This window comes from Acipenser ruthenus, chromosome 27, assembly GCF_902713425.1.
Source record: "Acipenser ruthenus chromosome 27, fAciRut3.2 maternal haplotype, whole genome shotgun sequence".
In the NCBI taxonomy this organism is placed as follows: Eukaryota; Metazoa; Chordata; class Actinopteri; order Acipenseriformes; family Acipenseridae; genus Acipenser; species Acipenser ruthenus.
In genome coordinates, this window is record NC_081215.1 from 25785229 (window position 1) to 25807388 (window position 22160).

At 39.2% G+C, this 22160-nt stretch overlaps 1 protein-coding gene across 1 annotated transcript in view; it reads right to left on the reverse strand.

The window, feature by feature from the left end:
* LOC117432209 (12S rRNA N4-methylcytidine methyltransferase-like) overlaps positions 1–22160 on the reverse strand; it is a 64510-nt gene that overhangs the window by 41278 nt on the left and 1072 nt on the right. Inside the window, exon 2 of the mRNA XM_034053782.3 lies at positions 16159–16431. Within this exon, the coding sequence (XP_033909673.3) occupies positions 16159–16422 (264 nt within the window). The 5' untranslated portion in view covers positions 16423–16431. The remainder of the gene's footprint in view (positions 1–16158; positions 16432–22160) is intronic.

Consider the following 22160-nt stretch of genomic DNA (forward strand, 5'->3'; position numbering starts at 1 on the left):
TTTGCCTTGGGATCAGGTAAGCCGAGAGACACAGGGACAGGAAGGGACACAAATACAAAACCAACAATAGCATGAGCACGGAGGCCCGATGATGTTTTAATGGCTTCCTGAGTAACACTGCTGCCTAAGAGACGAGCTAACCAAAACACCAGCGCCTGCAGTCACTGAATGGCAGACTTCATCAGTCATGTAACTCCTTGATTGCTTTACAAAAGGATTGTCCTTAATAGAAGTACAGATTGAATAGTCAATTTTAAGTACCGAAAGCACAAAATATAAGGAAGCCTAAAGCTACATATGAATTCAATAAGCTCAGGGGACAATGAAACCAATACACTGCACGTTCAGTTAATCAAATACCTACTTTTCTGTTATCTGCATTTAGTTGTTATAGTGTATGTATTAAATGGCCAGCAGGTGGTGCTGCTGTATATACCAGTGGGAAAATCTGGTAACCAAGAAGGCTGGGGGCAATTCTTTTTGGATTTGGCTACAAGAAAAATATTACAGCAATGCATTGGCTTACACAAATAAACAAACCAAAAATGTCTGACCCAAACCATTTAATTTTAAACATTGCAATTGTTTTGTAATCCTGTTGCAATATACATTAGTTGATTAAATATCACATATGTATATGACTGATCTGTTTCTTCTACCTTGGCTGTTTCTCTACATCCAAAATGTTTCTCGTCACATTGGAATATGTAGCAACAGAGTAATCTGATATTGTTTAGATGCCATACATGAAAGGTGAAATAACACTAAACAAAATAGCTGTTCTGCTGACAACCCACAATGCAGATTGCTGGCAGGATGTCATGACAATGCTGACCCCCTGCAGCAGTAGACTAACAGCCAGGAGATTCTGGGTTTGAATCGCAACCACAACAGGAGGGGAAAAATGAGCTATTCTAATTATATTCTGAGTTACAATGATAGCACGGCAAGCAGCCGGAATGCGCGGAAAACGGTTCATTAGCGTTAAATAAGCTGGCACTTATTTTTCTTGTCGGGCCTCATTTACAGTTCTCCGATCTGAACCAGAAGGGCAGACCTTACCCGCCGTGGGTAGGCAAATTATCCACACCCCCGGCAAGCTAAGAAAATGAGCCACTTTTATTAAATACCAAGAGGTTAGCTTGGCACATATGCAGAGTATAAAAAAACACATACAAGAAATGAAGTTGACATCAACCAGAATGAAATCCCTTAGCAGGAGGTGGCAATCCTGTAGGTGGATGAAATACATATTTCACGTGGGTCACATCTGAAGTGAGGTCTCGGCAAGTTATTGCAGGGAGTCGTGTCACTCTCAATAGGCTTTGCAGATGTTGCCCATGATAACCTAGCCGAGTATGAATAATAGAAGCCGGGTCACAGATGTATAGGGATACAATACACGGCAAAGGGAAATACTTCATTCCTTATTGCTTCTTAAACTAACAATAATAAAACAAAATAAAAAATAAAACCATGGCACAGATAAACAAAGGCTTGACGAAATAGTTTTACAAAGTTGAACATACAAGCGAATGCTAGCTCACAATCCACCTTTCTCTGTATGTCGCACTTTTAAAACACTGGTTACAGTTTAGTCTGTTTAAACACTGGTAGTGTTGTTTTGTTGAGATGCCTTTTTCTTTGTGGTAAAGATGAAACAGTCATTTTTCTTAGTTTCTTGTTTTTCTTTTGTCACCTTTACCTTTTGATGTATGAGTTAGGGTTAGGGTTATGTGTTACTCGTTAGGGTGCTTTCAGGAGCTCTTCAGCTCTAGTTGTCTGCTGGAGATATATGTGATACAGGAACGGTTACACTCGACGGCCCAAGAGTAATTGCAGGATTACCTCTAATCTGGTAAATGGAAACAAGGCATCCGTTTCCTGGTTACCTAACCTCTGAACTTGTGTGCATGGAAACCAGCCAAATGGATGAGGTCAGCATACAAAGCAGACTTGCACCTAAGGATGAGTTTGTATTGTTTCACCTTCCCCAGCTGAATGCTAGGCAGTGGTACAGCACTGGTAGTGGCTGCTGTGTCACTGTTTAATCAGATTAATTGTATGTTTAAAGTGTTGTATATCAAGATATTGGAATAGTTAGGCGGACCGTATAATGTAGTAGCATGCATGACAAAAACGGGTGCTTCCAAGTCCCTTATACTTATTTAAGAAGAAAAAAAAAAACACCTCTCAATATAAATATTATAAGTGACGCAACTCTTAATACCAGGGCAAGCTATAATACCAGGAAGCAGGATGGAGTGTGAAATGAAACGTGTGATACAGGGACTGTGTGCGAGCGAGCAAGCAGGGGGTCCCACTCATTAATCTATTTACAGTACACGTAATGAGGGTATCTGTTTATGTCACATCAGTTCCATTGCTTTTCTGGGCTCATACTGGTTCTAACATACGGTACAGACCCGGACTCCTGAGCCACTAGCAACAAATATGCTTATTATTAAATGGCCAGTGAGGGGTTGTTTTCAGTGTTTTAGGGGAATGCTTTGTTGCAGCAACCTGTAATTCTGCTTGTTTTGCTCACCATCATTGTGAAGGCCAATACACATTCATAAATCAATCCACAAGTTTTAAGTGTTACAAACTTTTCATAGAAGCACACAAGAAAACATAGAACACTGTATTTGAGCTGCAAGATCCCTCTGAAGTTCACACGCTGATAAACAAAACAAACACATACACACGCACCTACTTGGTTAAGGGATTGGCCTTTCTTCACAGTGTCCTGCTTAAATGAGGGAGGCGTATAGGACCTCACCACTCAAAATGATTTAGTGCCCCAATTCAGCTTGCCACCACGGATAGAGACAGACGCATTGAAAATCAATTTGCAGTTGATATCTTTAAAATGATTTTCCACGCCAGATGACGTAGCAAGACAGCTTTTCACTTGATGCATGTCTCCACCTGACTTCAGGGAAATTGCATTGCATAGTGTATTTATTCAGAAGCAGTGCTACACTGTACGATTAGATTTTTTGATGTAATGTGTTGTTGGATTGAGACCTAATAGTTTTGAATGAAATCACATGGTCCATTTATCAAGATCTTTCCAGGAAAAATACTCAATTTACAGTAATATATATATATATATATATATATATATATATATATATATATATATATATATTTATCAATTATTCACATTTTTTGTGTACCTACATTACCTTGAAATGCCATCGTTTGTAACGTGTTATTAGAATTAAATGTGTTAAGAACAGCCACAGACAGAATGTGTTTTTGTATATACTGTATTCAAGCACATATGTATGTATTCATTTATTACATCTCCATTTACCAGTGTTAGAAATGTAATAGTAAAATGTATTGTTCACAAATGTATGTACGTATGCATGTATATCTGTCCTGTATCTATTACATCTAATTTTACAATCCGCAGGTTCAATGTCATTGGAGTATATTGGACATAAACTGTAGTCTAAATAACTGGTTTGCAGATATTTTTACCAATTAAAAAAAAAAAAAGGACTTACAATGCACTACATTGTATATACACGTATATACAAAAGATGATTGCTCTCAAACACAAAAAAGTATGATCCCTTTGTCACACATAAATTGGCATTTTCTGCAAAACATCAATTACTCCAGACCACAGTGGCTTGTGATATTAACAAGATTTATGACGGCAGTGCTTCGTTGTCCAGCTCATAACTGTTCATAAATGAGGATGCTGAAGAGGGGTTTGCTGAAGAGGGGTTTGCTGGAGAGGGGTTTGCAGACGATGGGAGACTGTCTGAATGCTAATGAGCAAATAAAGCGAAAGGGCCCCAGCAAACATGCAGGTGAAGGTACTAAAGCAACATACAAGGACAACAAGCTGGATTGATAAAACATACTTCTGCGCGTTGTCAATCAGTTACACTAAGCTGACAACTGCACTTTAATTAAATCTCAGACTGTTTCCAATTAGTTAGTCTAGGCCTTATGCTGCTTGTATGAGTCAGTGGGCTCTGACTCATCCCACAAAACTACTCTTTCAGAAGAAATATCCGAGGGCATCCGCAAAGGATAGCAGATCAAAAATAATAATAATAATAATAATAATAATAATAATAATAATAATAATAATAATAATAATAATTATTATAATAATTATTATTATTATTATAATAATCTTCCCGTACCGAGATGACCCTGACACTTCTATAGGATGTGCTTGGATTAAAGTTTGAAATCTGTGCGAGAGAGACAGACAGAGAGAGAGAGAGAGAGATGATTGTATTAGAAAACAAAAATAAATGCTACAGGTATACGTCATTATATATATATATATATATATATATATTGTAACGGCCCGGCACTCACTCGGGTTCGTTGCCCCTTTAAAAATACGACCCAACACAAGAAATGGAGTTTTTAAGCGCGGTTGCGCTAATTTTTAATACACACACAAAAATAAACAAAACATAAACAAACACCTAACTCCGATTTGGAGCACTTACTACACGTTTTATGCAGGTCCCTGACTAGCTCGCAGGACGGCTAAGCCGTTTACCTGTCATAAAAACCCTACAACTACACACAGCACTTACTCAGGACTGCTCGGAAACAGAGCACGTCTTCTGTCTCCTTCTACTCAGCAGCCCCGTGCAGCCAAGCTGCACGTCTCAAATACCCCGCGCCTGGCATTAATTTACAATACCGCTCAGGTGCGGGTGATAATTAACCAATAAACAAATTAACAAAATGTGCATGCGCACATGTTTTCTTCAGGGAGGACACTAACCCCCTCCCTGATGTGTTACAATATATATATATATATATATATATATATATATAAAAAAGAAAGAGACAGGTGTAATCATTCATCTAACCTAGTGGTTATTAGGAAAGCTAATCTGCTTGAGATAACTTGGGTTTTGATGAATATGAAGAAAAAGAATGCTCCCAAGTGCACTGGTATTTGTTTTGACTCAAAGGCACGTGTTACATTGTAACACGAGCCCTGATGCATTCAGCCCAGTTTATTTGGATAGATATAAGAGAGAGGAAATTAGTGGTGAAACTAATGGTAGGCGAGTTTCCACAAATACGTTGCTCAGATCTGAATATGACTTGTTTTAAAATGCCTCGTCTTACTTCGCCCCAGTAGGGTTTTATGTGTTACAATCTCGACCGCGAGGTTCTGTCATTCTGACCCGGAATCACAAGGCAGACGATGAAGGGATTGAGCCCCAGTGAGCACTGCTGGAGCATGTTGCCGATGTGAGAATACACACAGCTGATGCCTCCTGATTCACGCCTGCTCACAGTAAATGAAGCAAGCTCAAGTTTCCACAGCGCTTTTCATAAAGTTTTTCCAGGCGGGCCCTGTTCATTTTTAAAGAAATGTTTTGTTAAAGCCAGCTGTGATCGATTCGGTCAAGCTTGCAGTCTGTGAAACCTGGTTTGCAACTTTATTCCCATTTAACAAAGCACTGCAGAAAGTTTATATTAAAAAAAAAAGTAGGCCTTAAAGTTTGTGAACAGGGCCCACTGATGAAAAAGAGATGACACACTGTGTGTTTGTCTTTTCAAAGAGCTTGGAGAATGGTAGCAATTGATTTTGACACACTATGCAGTGGTGCGTTCTGGGCGGGGGGATGGGGTTCTCGTACCTGTAATTGAACAGCGCCATAAAGCAGGAGTTTCCACTTTAAATAGAATCAGCTGTATGTCAAATATTAAATAGAATCAGCTGTATGTCGACTATTATTACAACCCCATTTGGAATTTCAATGTTGTTGGTTTTGCCTTTTTTGCATTCTAGAACATCTCCATTATTATCACAGAAGTGGAACTCCCAGCTCTGCCCAATGAAAACTAACGCAGTCTGAAATCTAGCAGAGGAACTGAAGTCATTACAATCTAGGCTAATTTTCTGTGTTCTCAAACTCTGCTTTTATGCCATCTCATAAATCGGTATAGCAATATCTTTATAGCCCCCGATTTTGAATAGTAGCTGTGAGTTTAATGTCAGAAAAATGTCAAGAGAGCAATGACAAAAAAACATGGCCAAAAAACAATGTACAGACCACACACTCACTCACTGCATTTCATTACTGCTGAAGTTTCAGCATCTGAATTTACAAGTTAACTGTGCATCTCAATGCTTATTATTCATAGGGCAGTCAAGTAATTGACCTTGTTGAATCAATAAAAAAAATTTAAAAAAATTGCAGTCCAAAAATGCCCTCCTCCACCATGTGCTGACATTATATTGTAAAGTAAAAAAATAAATAAAACAAGATTATTAACAACTCACCAAAGATAAGGCGCAGAGAGGTCTTGAGAGGTTGACAAGCATGAAATAATGTGGGCAAGTAACAGCAAACCAATCGCAGCTCCAGGGAACACCACAATAGTGAGGCTAAATACACAGACTGAGTGCTCTGTTATCTCTCTTTGTTTCCACATGTCTCTGAGTGATGGACAATCACACAGCCACTGCTTTTATAATAAAGTCTTCTCAGGTTTTGAATGGGAATGGAAACCCACCAGTACTACATTTGAGAAGTTACTTCCATCTAAGATACAGTATAGGGCTTGAAACTCGCACAAGCCCACACACAGTCCATGCTTTCATACCCCCCCTCGTTTAGGTTTAGTATTGAAATGGTGAGGTTCCACGAGTGTGAATAATCTCATACATGCATTTTAAAAGACGGAGGACAACTCTAACGCATTAATGAAGCGCTTTCCACATGCTAAAAACTGTCCTTGTAAAATGTTTTGGGATTTCAATCTTTTACCTTCTCTGCAAAGTTACATCTCCTGTATACTACTCAAGGATTCTATACCATATTGTATATGGAATACAATAAGTGTACTGCGCTCCTTGTATACCCAAAAGAAAACTCCTGCACCCTACACACCCCACATCCAACCCTTTTTACATCAGATCATAATTGGTGGTTTTAACCGTTTAAAAAGGAGATTTAAGGCACTTTTTCCAGATGATGTTTTCCATTTTAAAGTACAGAAATCCTGTAAACATCTTAAATCAGATGCCAATATCCCTATACAGAATAACTACCGTTAATAATATTGTTCAGGGTTTTTTTTTTTGTTTGTTTTTTTCAAATCACAACAGAAGACGTGTTGCATGCTGGCTGTTATGCGTCATACTTTCATTAGTGCTGTCCACAGGGCATTAGGGTTCAGTAGGAAAACACATTTCATGAAAGTAAATATTTTAATAAAATGCGCTGTAATAATTTCACAGCAACATGTTTCTGCCTTTCACAACCCCCGCAAAAAGAAATAGTAAGTAAGTCATTTAAAATACTAGCATAGATTGTTTATGCTGTACTGCATAATTTCATTGCTTTATGTAAAACAGAAAATTATTATGGAAATTGTTACATTGCCTTATTTCTTATTTACATAAAATACTGTACCATGCATTAGAGCAAGATGTTTTTATTTTGCTTAAGGATTCTGTCCAGACGTATATGAAGCTATGGATTTGTTTGCTCTACATCCATGTGCTGACTAGGGTCAAGCTCACACAACTTCAACTCAAGCTGACTCTTCCTTGTATGGTTGCATTGAAAATGCCCCTTCACTTAACCCTCATAAGGCAACCTGCGGTCCATTCGGACCCCACGGTGCTTTAGTATCAGTTATTATGTGGATCTAGTGGTTTTTGTTTCCTTCTAGGTAGTTGTCAGGCACCCACCCTGTTACACTATGCAAAGGGTCATTCTAGTCCAGGTAGCCTGGTTGAATTTCCCAGATTGTTTTAGGTTTGTCGGTGGGTGAATATCTCAGGCACCGTACAGATTTTCGAATGATGTATTGTATGTCCTGAACACATGTTCCTAAGCGAAACTACAGCAAAATTAACTACAGCTAAACTAAGGCTTGAGTCATTAAAATGTTGTTGAAGCTGACACCCTGGGATCCTTCAAGAAGCTGCTTGATGAGATTCTGGGATCAATAAGCTACTAACAACCAAACAAGCAAGATGGGCCGAATGGGGCCTCCTCTCGTTTGTAAACGTTCTTATGTTTTTATGTGACTTCTAAGTTTCATTTGTTGCCTATTACACGGTCGCTTCAACAGATAGCATTCCAGTTTTAACATCATTTAAAAGCGCAGGCTTTGCGCTTTCCATTGATGTCAGGCATGCCTGTATGCGTCCTTTCTACCACCCCATCATTCAGTGCTCCAGTGCTGTGACGCACAGGAAATCGGTAGGTGTGTTCAAGTGCCTGTAACTCGAAAATGGAAACACAAAAACACAGTCAATATAAATGTTTATATTCAAATGAAAGAGGAGGCTTGGGGCTTTCCAATGATATCTCACATGCCTGGCTGACATGTTCTTAGAATAAACTACATCGTCCAGAATACAGTGGTGCCTTCACTTGCTAGGAGACAGCTGTGCGCACTGGGCGTGTTATCCATTTTGCACAACATAAACAACACATTATACCAAACGATGGCTAGAAGTAAAGGAAAAGCAAAATAAAGTATTCATATACACATAAAGTGTTCATGTACACATTCATTCATTCATTTACTCCAGTTGTTAGTTATCTGTTGTTTTATTGCTGGGGTCCGGTTGGACGCCAGGTTACCAGGAAAGTCAGTTTTCCAACGTGTCCTACATGAGGGTCAATCGCATTTATTTGCTACGATTTATTCCATTTTTATTTGCAAAAGCAGTTTATTTTCCTCTTTTCCTCCTACAGAAGTTGTTCAGTTTTTTACGAATTAATCACATCATTTTTCCTCTTTAAAATTCAGGATATCAGTTATAATAGTCTGCTAAGAAATAAATAAATAAATAAATAAATAAATAATAGAATCTTATCTCGCAGTAACACAAATTTTGTTGCGTGCTCTTGTAATGTGATTACAAAAAAAAACAAACATTTAAATAAATACAGATTGCAGTAAAATCAGGAGGTGCCCAATACTGGTCCAACAATGTGATAATTAATTACTTTAGGACCTACAGTAGATGGAGGTTTAATTGATTCAATTAAACCATTAAAAGAAGGGCTGAAACAAAGAGCTGGATTGGAAGGGTCTAATTTGCCCACCGCTGGTTCAGATACTTTACACATCATTTATTAAGTGCCCTGAACGGCTGTCAATAATCAAGCATCTCACTGAAGCATGCCCAGTCCTATTAGTTCAGTGGTTAGAGTGCAGGCCTACAGTACACATCCACTTTGTCAGTAACTCATCATTCAATCAACAGTCCTGCTTCTACACCTGCTTTTTTTGGTTTGTTTAACAAACTGTGGATTCCACAAGTGGTCTTGAGTGTAAAATCTGAAATTTTACCTAAAGCAGCTTTTAACAGGAACGTCAAGAACTGTTTTGCTAACTTTCAAGGGATGTTTAAATCTGAGCCACAAGATGTACTTAAACCCTTATCAATAGGCCACTTAAGGAACATTCTTGTTTTTTTTTGTTTGTACATTTGTTAGACAAAGGAATTCAATGCACAGGAATGTGGCATCTCCACGGAAATGCCAGCGTACACTCCAACTTGGCAAACAATCAATATTGAGCAAAGTTACGTTCGTTAGAGCACATGCTGGCTATTTCTCAGGCTGATACTGTTAGATCAGTGACCTACAAAACCCAGCTGTCAATGAGAAAGCCTGATGGCAGCATCAGTAGAAAGTCAATAAACCAGGTAGGAAGTTACTCTGCGATTCAGAAAGTAAGAGAGCATACCAATGAATAACTTTCTCCTTTCAGAGGCCTCCTCTTCATGTATTTTCTCTATCTAATATTGTCATGCATGTTTGCATTAAAACGCATGCCATATTTCCATCTGCACCGTGAATCTAGTGTGTAAAACTCATTCTCATCTAATATTAAACAGGGGCTGCAGCCGACTTCATCTACATTGTACAATCTACAATCCAATCTGACACTTGACATTACACACAAGTCAATGAACACCACCAGGGAGTGGATACCAGCTTGTATCCTGCAACACCCTATACAATACCCTCTCTCTCTCTCGATCTATATCTAGAAACCTTGTTCTGCAGGGTTTCATTTCCCATTGTCAATCACTGAGCCAAACAGCCCAAACCGCTAGTGTCTAATTACAGGGATTAATTATTCAAGACGCATTTCAATACTTGAAGCGCTAAAATGATGCAAGACCCACAGCAAAACAGAAACAATATTTAAAAAAAAAACAACAATCAACTTTGCACCAATTTTACATATTGTGTATTTTACTGATTTTATTAGTATTATATAAACCTGAGATGGATGCACTGCTGCATCAGGTGTATTCAACTGTGAAATCCTATCATAGAAATACAGCTCAAAACCCCCTTTACTCCTTTATTTATAGTTTTATGGTTTATGATTGATTATGTGTTTTTTTTCTTTTTTTACTCCTTATTTAATGTTGTTTGCTGTGGTGGTGTGAGCCTCTTGCCAGGTTGTCATTGTAAATAAGAATTTGTTCTTAATTGACTCATCTGGATAAGTAAACGGATTGATTGACCTCCTTTGAATTCTGCATGAAATTTAGACAAACACAGTGGATGTCATTAAATTGTTAGATTTGTTTCTTTTTATATTAGGCAGATAATGGTGAAAGGGAAAACAAGTAGTTTTGCCCCATCTGTTCTTTATCTGTGCCAAGCTTACAACTTTTATAACATCCCATATATATTTCAAAAACTTTTAATACTGCAATATAATAGAAATCCTGGGACAGACCAACTGGAATCCCCACTACTGAAGCACTGCAGTAATTCATTTTGTCAGCCGCTAAAAAAAAATATAAATAAATACCTGCGGCTGGCCTAATTTTGACGAGGGAAATGGAGCCCCGTGGGGCCAGGTAGTGGACTGGTTTGAAAGCTAAGTTGGTGACAGCCCAATTTCTCAACCAGAGGAACACTCTTCTGACAAACGCCCACCGGCGCCTTCATTAATCTGGCACAATCGGTCACGCTTGAGAAGGGCCAGGAGGATTCCCCGTGGTGCATCCTGGATCTGTGCCTGTCTGCCAGGCCCTGGGAGAGAAATGAAAAAAGAAGGGCTTCCCGACTCTCCCCAGAACTGTCATCAATCCCAGATGCTCTGCCAAGGGGGAGCCCAGAACTTCTTGTCCACTGTGGTCGCCCACACGCAGTGGGTGGAATTGATCAGCTCGCTAAACCACAACGAGAACCTTCAATTTGCTTGACGTCTCAGAAGCTGGTGGGGGAGCATGGTGTAAAAGTTCTGCAATTTAGAGATCAGATTGTTCATAGGATAAACTGTTATGAAGAAAATGAGTCAACAGGGGCAGGTGGGCTGCAAGTGATCAATACTCACTTGCAACCCCCCCCCAACACACACATCTCTAAATGTTCAATAGCTTATACACAGGCAGGATTAGTTACTCGACAATCCCTGTCTCATTCTCTCATTAACATGCTGTAAAGTAAAAGAAATAAGAAAAAAAGTAAATGCCTGTATCGCTGAGGCTAAGATTCTCAAGTGATGCACGTCCTTTTCCAACATTTCACTCCCACTTTGTACAGCAATGACTTCAAAAACACTACACTTGCAGCCTTGCGTTTGTCTGCTTGGCTTAAAGAGTTACAAGAAACTCATTGCATTACCTTTGCTGGGTCCTGTGTTGTCCACGTGGCAGCTTTGTACTTTTAAACATATTGCCAACTCTTTTAAAGTCTCACAATCATAAATCAACTGCGGAATACATTTCTCAACATTCACTCGGGAGCGTTCGCCCAGGAGAAAGACAATTTTTCTTCTAAACATCGCAGTGTATCCAGATTATGCTCCCTCCTGCAACAAGTATGTTTTGTTTTTTTTTTGTTCCCACAATACGGCACTCATTTCAATCAGAGCACCAGCATTGTTGCAGCATGGAGCGTGATGTGGATACACTGCGATGTTCAGAAGAAGAAAAACATCTCTCTCCTGGCAATCACTCCCGAAAGTAGGGGGAAAATACATTGCTGCGTTAAGGTCAGCACATCATGGTAGAACAAAGATCAGGTTATGTGTTTCTTAGAAAGACTGCAGGGGGTTCTGGAACACTTTAAAGATCTGACAGCATCTGTTTTTAAGTCAGAAATAATTGGGGTTTAGGCTATATGATGACATTTCTCCGTACCTTATTTACAGATTGGTAACAGCGACACTGACTGTACACGTGGTTCTGAAAATCAGTGGTTCAAATAATCCAGTCTGCATTAACAAACTGCACAGGGAGACGCGGAATTTGTTTGGACAGTACAATCATAACATGGTTTGCTTTGGAGTGTCACTAGCGGTGCTACAGAAACAGCGTGTAGAAAATAATGAATTTTTTTTTTAACAATTTCATAAAATTTGCTTGACCGTAAGACCTTCTTCTCCTCCTTAGAAACAAGAGGAAAGTGAAGGGGCTTCCATTAGGGACGCTATAAGTAAAGGACACTGACGGTACTATCCTTAGTTCAGGTAGCCATACTTAGAGAAGAAGCCACACAAACTGCTGGAAGTGATAACTGGAATCACAGTGGCTTCTTTATTTGAATTGTATTGTGAGTAATTGAGTTTCAGTAGCTGTACTGATTTGAGCGTACCCTCCACTGCATCAAACCCTGATGCCACGGGCTTCTGTAGATGACTAATGGAAAGCAACTGTACCTCAATAGAGAAAAACTTACAGAGGTGATCATTGGTGTTTTAATGGAAAGCTGGGTTTCCTACAGAGATTTCCAGCTCAATAAGTTTTACCTGAAAGATGAAGTAAAAAAATAAAATAAAATAAAATAAAATAAATAAAATAAGTAACTCCTAAATAAAATTAAAAGAAATTGAGTCTATGTGGAAGAGAACTAGTGATTAGGGTACAGTCACGGCCGAACGAGAACTTAGAGGTGGAACTCATTTACATTTCAGCCATTTAACTTGACAAGCACGACACATTTTAAAAGCGATCTTTCTCTCTATATTCTTTGTAGGACGTAGCTGGGAAACAAACCCTTGAAAACCAGACTTAAAAGTGCCCAGCGCCATGACATGCATATACGGTACAGATTCTAACACTCATTCTCACTGTTATAGCAGGATGTTTATGTCACTTGTCACAGCCTTATTAATGTCATTCATTACAAGGACTGCTGTTGACATAGCAATCCACCAGTTGTGCCCCAACGGAATTTCAGATCTATAAGATTAGCAATACCCCTTGTTCTTGCCATAGCCCCTTTGACCATAATCCAATCCACTGCCGCTGGGACCTTGAGCAGAATGAATGTGGATAACATCCAATGACCCCTCAGTTCCATAATCCTGGAACTGCACAGATGCATAGCTGAATGTGCATTGTGGCAATGTGTCTGTATTACTGGGCAAAATATTTTGCTGACTGCAGCTGTATATTCCATTGTGCAGCAAGGAAATCAAAAGCGATTCCCATTCTCTCTGATTCAGAGCAGGCTATCAAATCCATATCTGTAATCACCGCTCAGGCCCCATGCTGGTCATTATTCAATTTGCCAAATGCTACAATTGCATCTTGATGGCTAAAATAATTAGAGTAAACCGGTTAACCTGGCTGGCGGGACGCATCTGCATCAAGGTGAATGGGATAATATTCAATTGTGTAAAAAGTAATCTTTTAAAGGCTAATTTGGCAGTTAATGAGCCCTATCTAGTTTGTGTAATTTATGAACATGAGGAGGCGAACGAGGCAAATGTGAGAGCAGAGGGAAGGCACATTATCAAGTGAACTTTATTTTATTTTTTTATGATTCCACTGCCAGCTGCAGAGCAAGACCTAACTGCCCACATTTTCCATGAGTTTTCCACTACCTATAAAAAAACACATTGTCCAGGTTTAAACTATGGCTTGTATTCTAACATTACGGTAATGCCAAGCCACGGCCATCATGATTTTTTCCCCAATAGACTGAACAGGAAGTAATACAAGCCTACGAAAAAACAAGAACACGTAACCGATAACCACACCAACAGCTTAGGTAAGCGAGATGTTTAAAAGCATGTGCTGTGTATTCAGAATGATACTGTTTTGCACACAGTTATGACATGTTAGCCAACTGTTTATTTATCAGAATATAATTCATATATCCTAGATGTATTTATTTATTCTTTTAATTTGGTAGCTGGTAAATAAAAAGCATCACATCCCATTGTCAGGTGTGTTAAGATGATAACCCCTTCGGTCGCACATTTTTTATTTCATTTTTTGAAATTTTAAACTCTATGGATTTTGAGAAGTTGCCCTGCCAAAACATTATGCATTCACAAATAGATATACATAAGACAGTAAACTTAACATGGTATAAATGTGCACACACTGACTGAAGGTGATATACGGCATATACATCACATTTTATACGAACTGAGCTCAGGTAAAAACGTGCTACATAAAAAAAGCTATATAAAAAAGAATAAAAAACAAAAACACAGAAATTCCTATAGTAAGTATGACTAAAAAAAAAAAATCCAGCCATATCAAATGCACCTGTGTGCTACTGTGTGTGTGTGTGGGGGGGGGGGGGGGTGTAGCTGAGTGGATAATGGCTGCGTTTACCTACTCATAGTAATTACAGCTTGCTCTTAAATTCATTTGATCAATAAAGTGCTTCTTTGAGACACTCCAGTATGGAACAGAGCTATAGAAATGTAATTGCTAAGTGGTACCTGCTGCATATACAAAAATAAACCCTTTATGAGCGATTGACACAGCAGTAAACACAGCTTTCCCTGAAGTCTCATGCTCAGAAAATGGCCCGTTTTGACACTGGCTGGGTCTTTGCCAGGGAAACTGGCAGGCTCCAGTTAACCAGTCAGGGTTAATCAACACAAACCAACTCTGGTCTCATTTAGCAATCACAGTGTGTGATCATAGTCATTGATCAGGTTTATTATTTATGACTAAATGGGATTTACCATTCCTTTTACTTTAAATCTGGATACACTTCAAGATCCAGGTACCCAGCTTACACTGCAGTTACTATTTATTAAGTCACATCTTCACCCAAGATACAAAACAAAATTACTTTAATTAGGTTTTAAATCTATTTTACTACCACTGGTAACGTGCAGTGACTGTATCCTACGTACTATTTGTGGCCAGAACAGAAAGGTATAACTTTACAGCAACCTGAATCTTTTCTATACTGGACTGTGGTTTCTGGGTCGACTTGGGGCTCCAGAGCCCCTGAGTCACAGTGAGAGCCCCTGGGACTGGCCGCTTTGCCTCATTGGTGCCTCCCATTCCGTGCAGTCCCGCTGGAGGCAGTGACACGTGGCTCTTCAGTTCACTACACCCTCTTCTGGTGTTTTAGTCACAGCAGCAGGCCTTGACTCACTCCCATCTGCACTGATACAGGATTGGCATCTCAGGCGTTCTAATACACCGCCCAGTTTACTGATCTTTTTCATCAGTTCAGTGTTAAATTTGAAACCTTTTTTTTTTTTTTTTTTAATGAACTGTGAATACAGCAAGATAAATAAATGTTGTTAAGGCCGTGGAACAAGTTGCGACTTTCCGTCACATTTTTTTTTTTCTTTTTAAGCCATTTTCATGATGTGTAAAGTCTAAACAATGTTTATTTGAGAAACTTGGTCAATCAGCTACAGGTTGCTTCAACAGTCAGAAAAAAAAAAATGTTGCCTGAAAGTTGCCTGCTGTTCCGTGGCCTTCCAAAGGCATCCAAATCTCTGATGTTTTCACAATGGCTTTAACCAGAACGACTGACTTGAACTAACAGATACCACTGAACACAAACCCACCAAGAGCACCAAGGCATAATTACAACTTATTAACAACCTTGGAATCTGCCTGCAATTTCTATCCAACTGACAACTTACACTGCCCTTCAAAGCTATCACACGTTTAATTCTCTCGTTTAATTCAAATGCACATATAACAACATCGGTCTACCTAGCTATTTCTACCATGCTAGAAAGGCGGAGACCGAAACTATAATAGTTTTTGCTCAATAGAGCCAACGTCCCAATGTTTCGGCATGTTTAACATACCTTTGTCAAGGGAAAGTGTGTTTAAAAACAAACAGTGGAGGTTACAGGCTTCCTTTTTTCACTATGCTGTACAATGTTGTTTAAGATCATTAAAATACACTTCAATGAGCCTGGAAAGTAACTCACTTGTCCTTGCTGCGGGGCCAAACACTTAATGACCTCCTTCAGCATCACTGGTGTGTGCAGCTCCCTGCTTCCACCGGAGACCACATTCTCAGCTGTAGCCGATTCTTCCAGCCTCGCTGCCGATGACAGTAGTGTTCTGGCCGGCAGCAAACAACAACTTTCAAGCCCGTTGACTTTATTTTCAGCCAGGATGAGTCTGCTGTGCAGGTGAAGAGCAGGCCATCTGCAAAGCTGCCGACAGCTACCCACCCAAGACATGTGCATATCCAAGACCTGAAATTAAAAACGATTTTTAAATGTCAGACACTGTGACTGTTTGGAAATCCGGCGTTATCTTTAAGTGTTCTGTATAATAAGGCATTAACCACTTAAATTAGCAAAATTATGTATAATAACTTTTTTCTGTTATTACACCTGTAATTAGATATGTATGCAAGCTTTGCTGTTATGCAACTTGATCTTTGGTTGTTTAATTATTATTATTTGTTTATTTAGCAGACGCCTTTATCCAAGGCGACTTAGAGACTCGGGTGTGTGAACTATGCATCGGCTGCAGAGTCACTTACAACTACGTCTCTCCCGAAAGACAGAGCACAAGGAGGTTAAGTGACTTGCTCAGGGTCACACAATGAGCTAGTGGTGAGGTGGGATTTGAACCGGGGACCTCCTGGTTACAAGCCCTTTTCTTTAACCACTGGACCACACAGCCTATGATAGCTAGCGACTTTTATAACTTGTGAAAGATTTATCAGGATGATTTGGAAACGTTACACAGATTCCTAATGTTGGGGGATCTGAATTTGCAGATTGTTATAAAGTACACACTAGCTAGTAACAGATCCTGGATGAATGGACATTTTCAACACAGCTTAATAGAATAAGGGAAATGCAGGCCATTAATCACATAATGAGAAAACTTTCAATGGGAATTGATACTAGTTTTAGTTTAGCGCTCATCTGCAGCACTTGGGGAATCAGTGACTGTCCCAGGCCTTGCGGGACAGAGAAGACAGCTGGTCCTCAGCAGTTTAACCCTATTAGGTCTCAGCCTGGGATTGCATCAGGAGCCCTGTTATGTCCTCTGTGGGGGGGTGGCTGGGGCAGGACTAGGTCTAGAACAGTGTGTGTACTACGTGCTGCACATCTCCTAAGAAAATCCAAACACACAGCCTCTTCCTGTGGGGCAGCCTGGAGCAAACTGGCACATTTAAACTCCCTGAATGTGTCATTCGTCTCAGAGGCTGTAAGGTAACAACAGCCTTTGTGGAGCTCCAGCTGTTTAACCACACAAGGGCCTGTCAGTGTAGCAGGCACCAAGGTGTGTCATCCTAATAGGTCTGCTCCCTAATCCTTTATCAGTCTACAGTTACTGTAGGGGTTAGATGCTGCATGGGCTATTGAAAAAATAAGGTATTCCCTAAAGTCAATTTTCAGAGAAAACACCCCAAGCCATGTGCTTTGTACTACATACACAGAGCCACACAATAGCCACATACATCATAACTCAGCAGTTCTCAAACTGGGGTCTGCCAGAAAGCTCTAGAAGCCTATCATTGGTAAAAACAACACCTATATTTAATGCATGGAAAAAGGGGATCGCTGCTGTGGCTCTACGTGGGCTACATAAACCACAGGATGCTGACATACCCTGAGCCCAGCTCCTTTTCCCCAGCCCCATACATTAAACATGCGCTGCATCTGCAGTACTTTTTCATTCTCGTTTGCATCATCCGTTTTCAGCTGGCGTTCCCTTTTCAAACACCTCAGTGGGGTCCATGCAACTGATCACTGGTATTTAGATCTAAATAGCACCGTCATTTAAATCATTCATATATGAACCTTCCTTTGGTTTCATTGTTACTGAAATAATACAAGTATGACAGATAGCGATTGATTGATAAAACACCTGTTGTAGGTAATCTATTAACACAGAGTTGTTTATACAAAAAACACAGTTCTACAGCAAGAGAGGCAATTTATCTTGTGTTTAATTTACTCTGCAAGGCTGTAGGTGAACTCTGCCTAATGTGCCAATTTTTGCTCAAACTTTTTGAAGTGATTTTAAAAGAGTTTGGCTCGGCTGCAAAATCAAACACATCTTCCAAATTTATATATATATATATATATATATATATATATATATATATATATATATATATATATATATATATATAATATGGATTTAAAAAGGGATGATACACAAAAGATTATACTTTTTGTCTATAAAGTTGTTCTCGGCAAAAAAAAAATGCTTTGTAGACAATAGAAATAAAAAAAATTAAAATATCTAGCTCTGGGCTCTAATTTCAAATCCCTAATCCCACTTAACTGCATTTGAACATTTGAGACACTCTTTACTTTATATTTTCTGCATCCTGTGTGAGTAATACAGGATCAACTGAAGATTCTGAGCGAGAATAAGCTTTGTATTCGATGCCACAAAAAGCATTACAAAAAAGAAAAAAAAACATAATCCCCAGCTCCTATTGAAATAGCTCAAAGATAAAACATTAAACTCATAACTAACTTGAACTTTTATTATACATGAAAGAACTGATTATAAAGAACTTAACATTATACAGCGTTCATTGAAAAAACAAAACTTGCACTTCAAAGTATGTAACTGTATTGTGAATGTCAGTAAAGTAGTATGAGCGCGAGTCTGCCTTTGAGTTTGACCTCAAAGCTTGCATTTCTCACCTCTCTCCCTGCAGCAGGCTGAGGTTCAGGTGGAAGGAAACAGTGACAAACGACACACAGTAAAATGAGCTAACGATGTGTACAAAAAAATCATGACGTGGCCATTACAATATGTCGCCACCGGGTGGCACAGTGCCCTACACAAAAAAAAAAAAAAAAAAACATTAGAAATCTTACTGGTACAGACAGGATCCAGGTGGCAATTATATGTAAAAAGTTGTCAAAGTGGAACTTTTTTGACAAATGCATTTAATGTTTTATCCTTGAGCTATTTCAATAGGAGCTGGGGATTATGTTTTTTTTTTCTTTTTTGTAATGCTTTTTGTGGCATCGAATACAAAGCTTATTCTCGCTCAGAATCTTCAGTTGATCCTGTATTACTCACACAGGATGCAGAAAATATAAAGTAAAGAGTGTCTCAAATGTTCAAATGCTGTTAAGTGGGATTTGGGATTTGAAATTAAGAGCCCAGAGCAGGATATTTTTTTTTCCTATGCAAAACTGCAAGGATGCCAACTTTTCTAGAGTGCCATAACTTGACTTAGTGGGTTTAGATCGTGTATGAACTTGCCAAACTGGGCAATTAGACAAAACTATATTAAACAAAACAAAAAAAACAGAGGGTACTTCTGCAAAAAAACGCATCTTAGTGAACATGTAAGATAGCGGTACTGTGTGCTTTTAACTCGTACATTCCGGTTTAAACATTCTGAATCACCCAATTCAATACATATGAGATAAAACATCATAATAAAAATACAATCTTCAGGGCGTATATTGTCATAAATAGTATCTCAGTTCCATAATAAATAGGCTTAGACACATTTTCTGTAACCGGTTCCCTGCAGCCAAAAGCAACACCAAGGGGCAAACTTATTTTCCATACAGGCAGGCTAGCTGCAGCTTAATAAAGACAGGCTCTTCTGCTGTTGAAAGGGGCAGTCCCTCTGGTACCTTACAATTAGGTAAGTCTGCGTCTCGGTGGCACAGTATTTGGTAGGGATTTTAGATTGGCAATCTGAATACATCTCCACTGCTGAGTTAAAATGTTAACTAGAGCTTGGGAACAGAGGGCGGATGTGTTAAATACAGTCCAGTGCAATATTGATGTGTCTTGTTTCCTAAGGCTCTGGAGGGATGGAGAGACGTGATGGCCACCAGCGCTGTGTGACAGGGCTGTTCACACTGCTGCATGCCTCAGACAGGGTGAGATTCATTTAAGAAAACCCACAGAGTTTTAGTGACTCACGCTGCATCACCCACGAGTTGCACTGATGAAGTTTAAAAAACAAAAGATATGTACTGGGGACCTGCATCATGTTGTTGTTATGATTATTATTTTTGAATTCCTATTATTTTAAAGAGATTTGCAGCAACAACAACAAACTATATTGCATCTGAACTAATTGAGACCAGGGGATGTTCTGATACCGGTAACTTAAATACCTTTCCTGCAAAATAATTACAATAGTCCTCCCTATACCTTGAAATATATGTATTGTACCTTAGATAGCGGTCTTGATACTGTCTTGTCTATGAGAACAGGGCAGAAGTGCATTACACACAATAGGACAAGTTACCAGGGGGCAGGATAAATACACAGAGATAATGTACTGTACTGAGGTTGGGGATTTGAGAATATATATAATGCTGGGCTGCATCATTTTATTTACAAGACCTAAGACCTTAGCATCCTTTCCTGTGCTTTTATATCCATGGCTAGGTTGAATTAGCAATCAACTAACCGATTCAAACGGATCCCATTCCCCACATGGATTCCTCCAAATCAGACCAGGCCTCCCATTCAAGCAACACAATTTCACATGTATGGTTCTTCGGCCCTCAGAATGTACAGGCTAAACACTCATCATCAAGCACGGTCCTGGAGGGGCATTCCACTCCAGGTTTAATGGGTAAAATTAAATAATTACATCAGGGTCTGGATGGGGTTGGAACAAAGACCAGGAGTGGAATAGCCAAGTTTGGCCATCCCTGTACTTGTATGTACAACAGTGGTTCTCAACTCTAGCTCTCAAGATCCATTCCAGTCCAGATATTTTTCCAAATGAACAAGCTAGGGGTCAATTAACCAATTTAGCACTTGAATGGAACAAAGTCCTGGACCGGCATGGACAGCGAGGGCCAGTTGGGAACCACTTAGCTTACGAGTTAGAATGCAAAACCAGGAAACTATGGATCGGAAAGAAGTAGAAAGGTAAATCCTAGAGTAGTTATTTTTACAGCTGATGAAACCAGAAAACCATTAGATTACATATTGAAATGATAATGCTGTATTACAAATTGCAATATGCTGTTAAATAAACATCGGTCAGAGAACAACGTGTGTTTGAAGTTGGAGGGAATTTGTGTGTGTGTGTGTGTGGTGGGGCGCTGTTAGTAAACAGATGACACATTCACACTAGTGAGATCCTGTCGACAGATTTATCATTCATCTTTTACATCATTAACCTAAAATAGCTGAAGGGCAGATTCATTTTTTTTCATTTATTTAGAATTAATCAGAGCCTACTCTGTCCTGTTCCTCCCCTCTGCACCCCTAAAAACAAACACACGCATTTTATATATAACATATTCATAACAATTTGCAATTGAGGGATTCCAACTGCATCACAATGAGAAATCATTAATGGCACCGGGCCAAACAGTTGCAAGGAAGAAACACAGGCATTGTCATTCCATCGATCACAGCACAACAAAAAACTGGGGGGGGGGGGGGGGGGGGGGATATTTCACAAGAGATGCCTACAGTACTTCGGGTTAGGGTTTGGATTCAAGTTAGGGTTGCAGGAAAGAAACAAAGGCGTTGTCAATCTATTGATAACAGCATAACAAAACACTGGAAGGGAGGGGGGTGATTTTACAAGAGATGTATACAGTACTTTGGGGGAGTTCATTTAACACAGTACTAGACAGATACAGCAGGCAAGACAGACACAATTGCCAGTGCACAGAAAAATGCAAACTTTTAAAATAAAGTTCCCTTAACCCAGCAAACATGTTTTCATTTTGCTACAAAAAAAAAAAAAACCTTCTTAAGAAATATTTTCAAGAATCAGAATTTCTCTGAAAATGGAGGCCTTGAGTATTGTTCCTGTGATCATGTGTTATGTATAAATGGTCTAGCTGTATGCACATTAGTACAATCTATGGCATTGTACCAGCTGTTCAAACTGGGGATGGAAATAAGACCCCCATTGCACAGCAGCTTGATCCATTCCTGCTTTTAGTGTGAGTTTAATAGGACACACTGCGGCTAATCAAGGGAAAACTGCTATGCAATA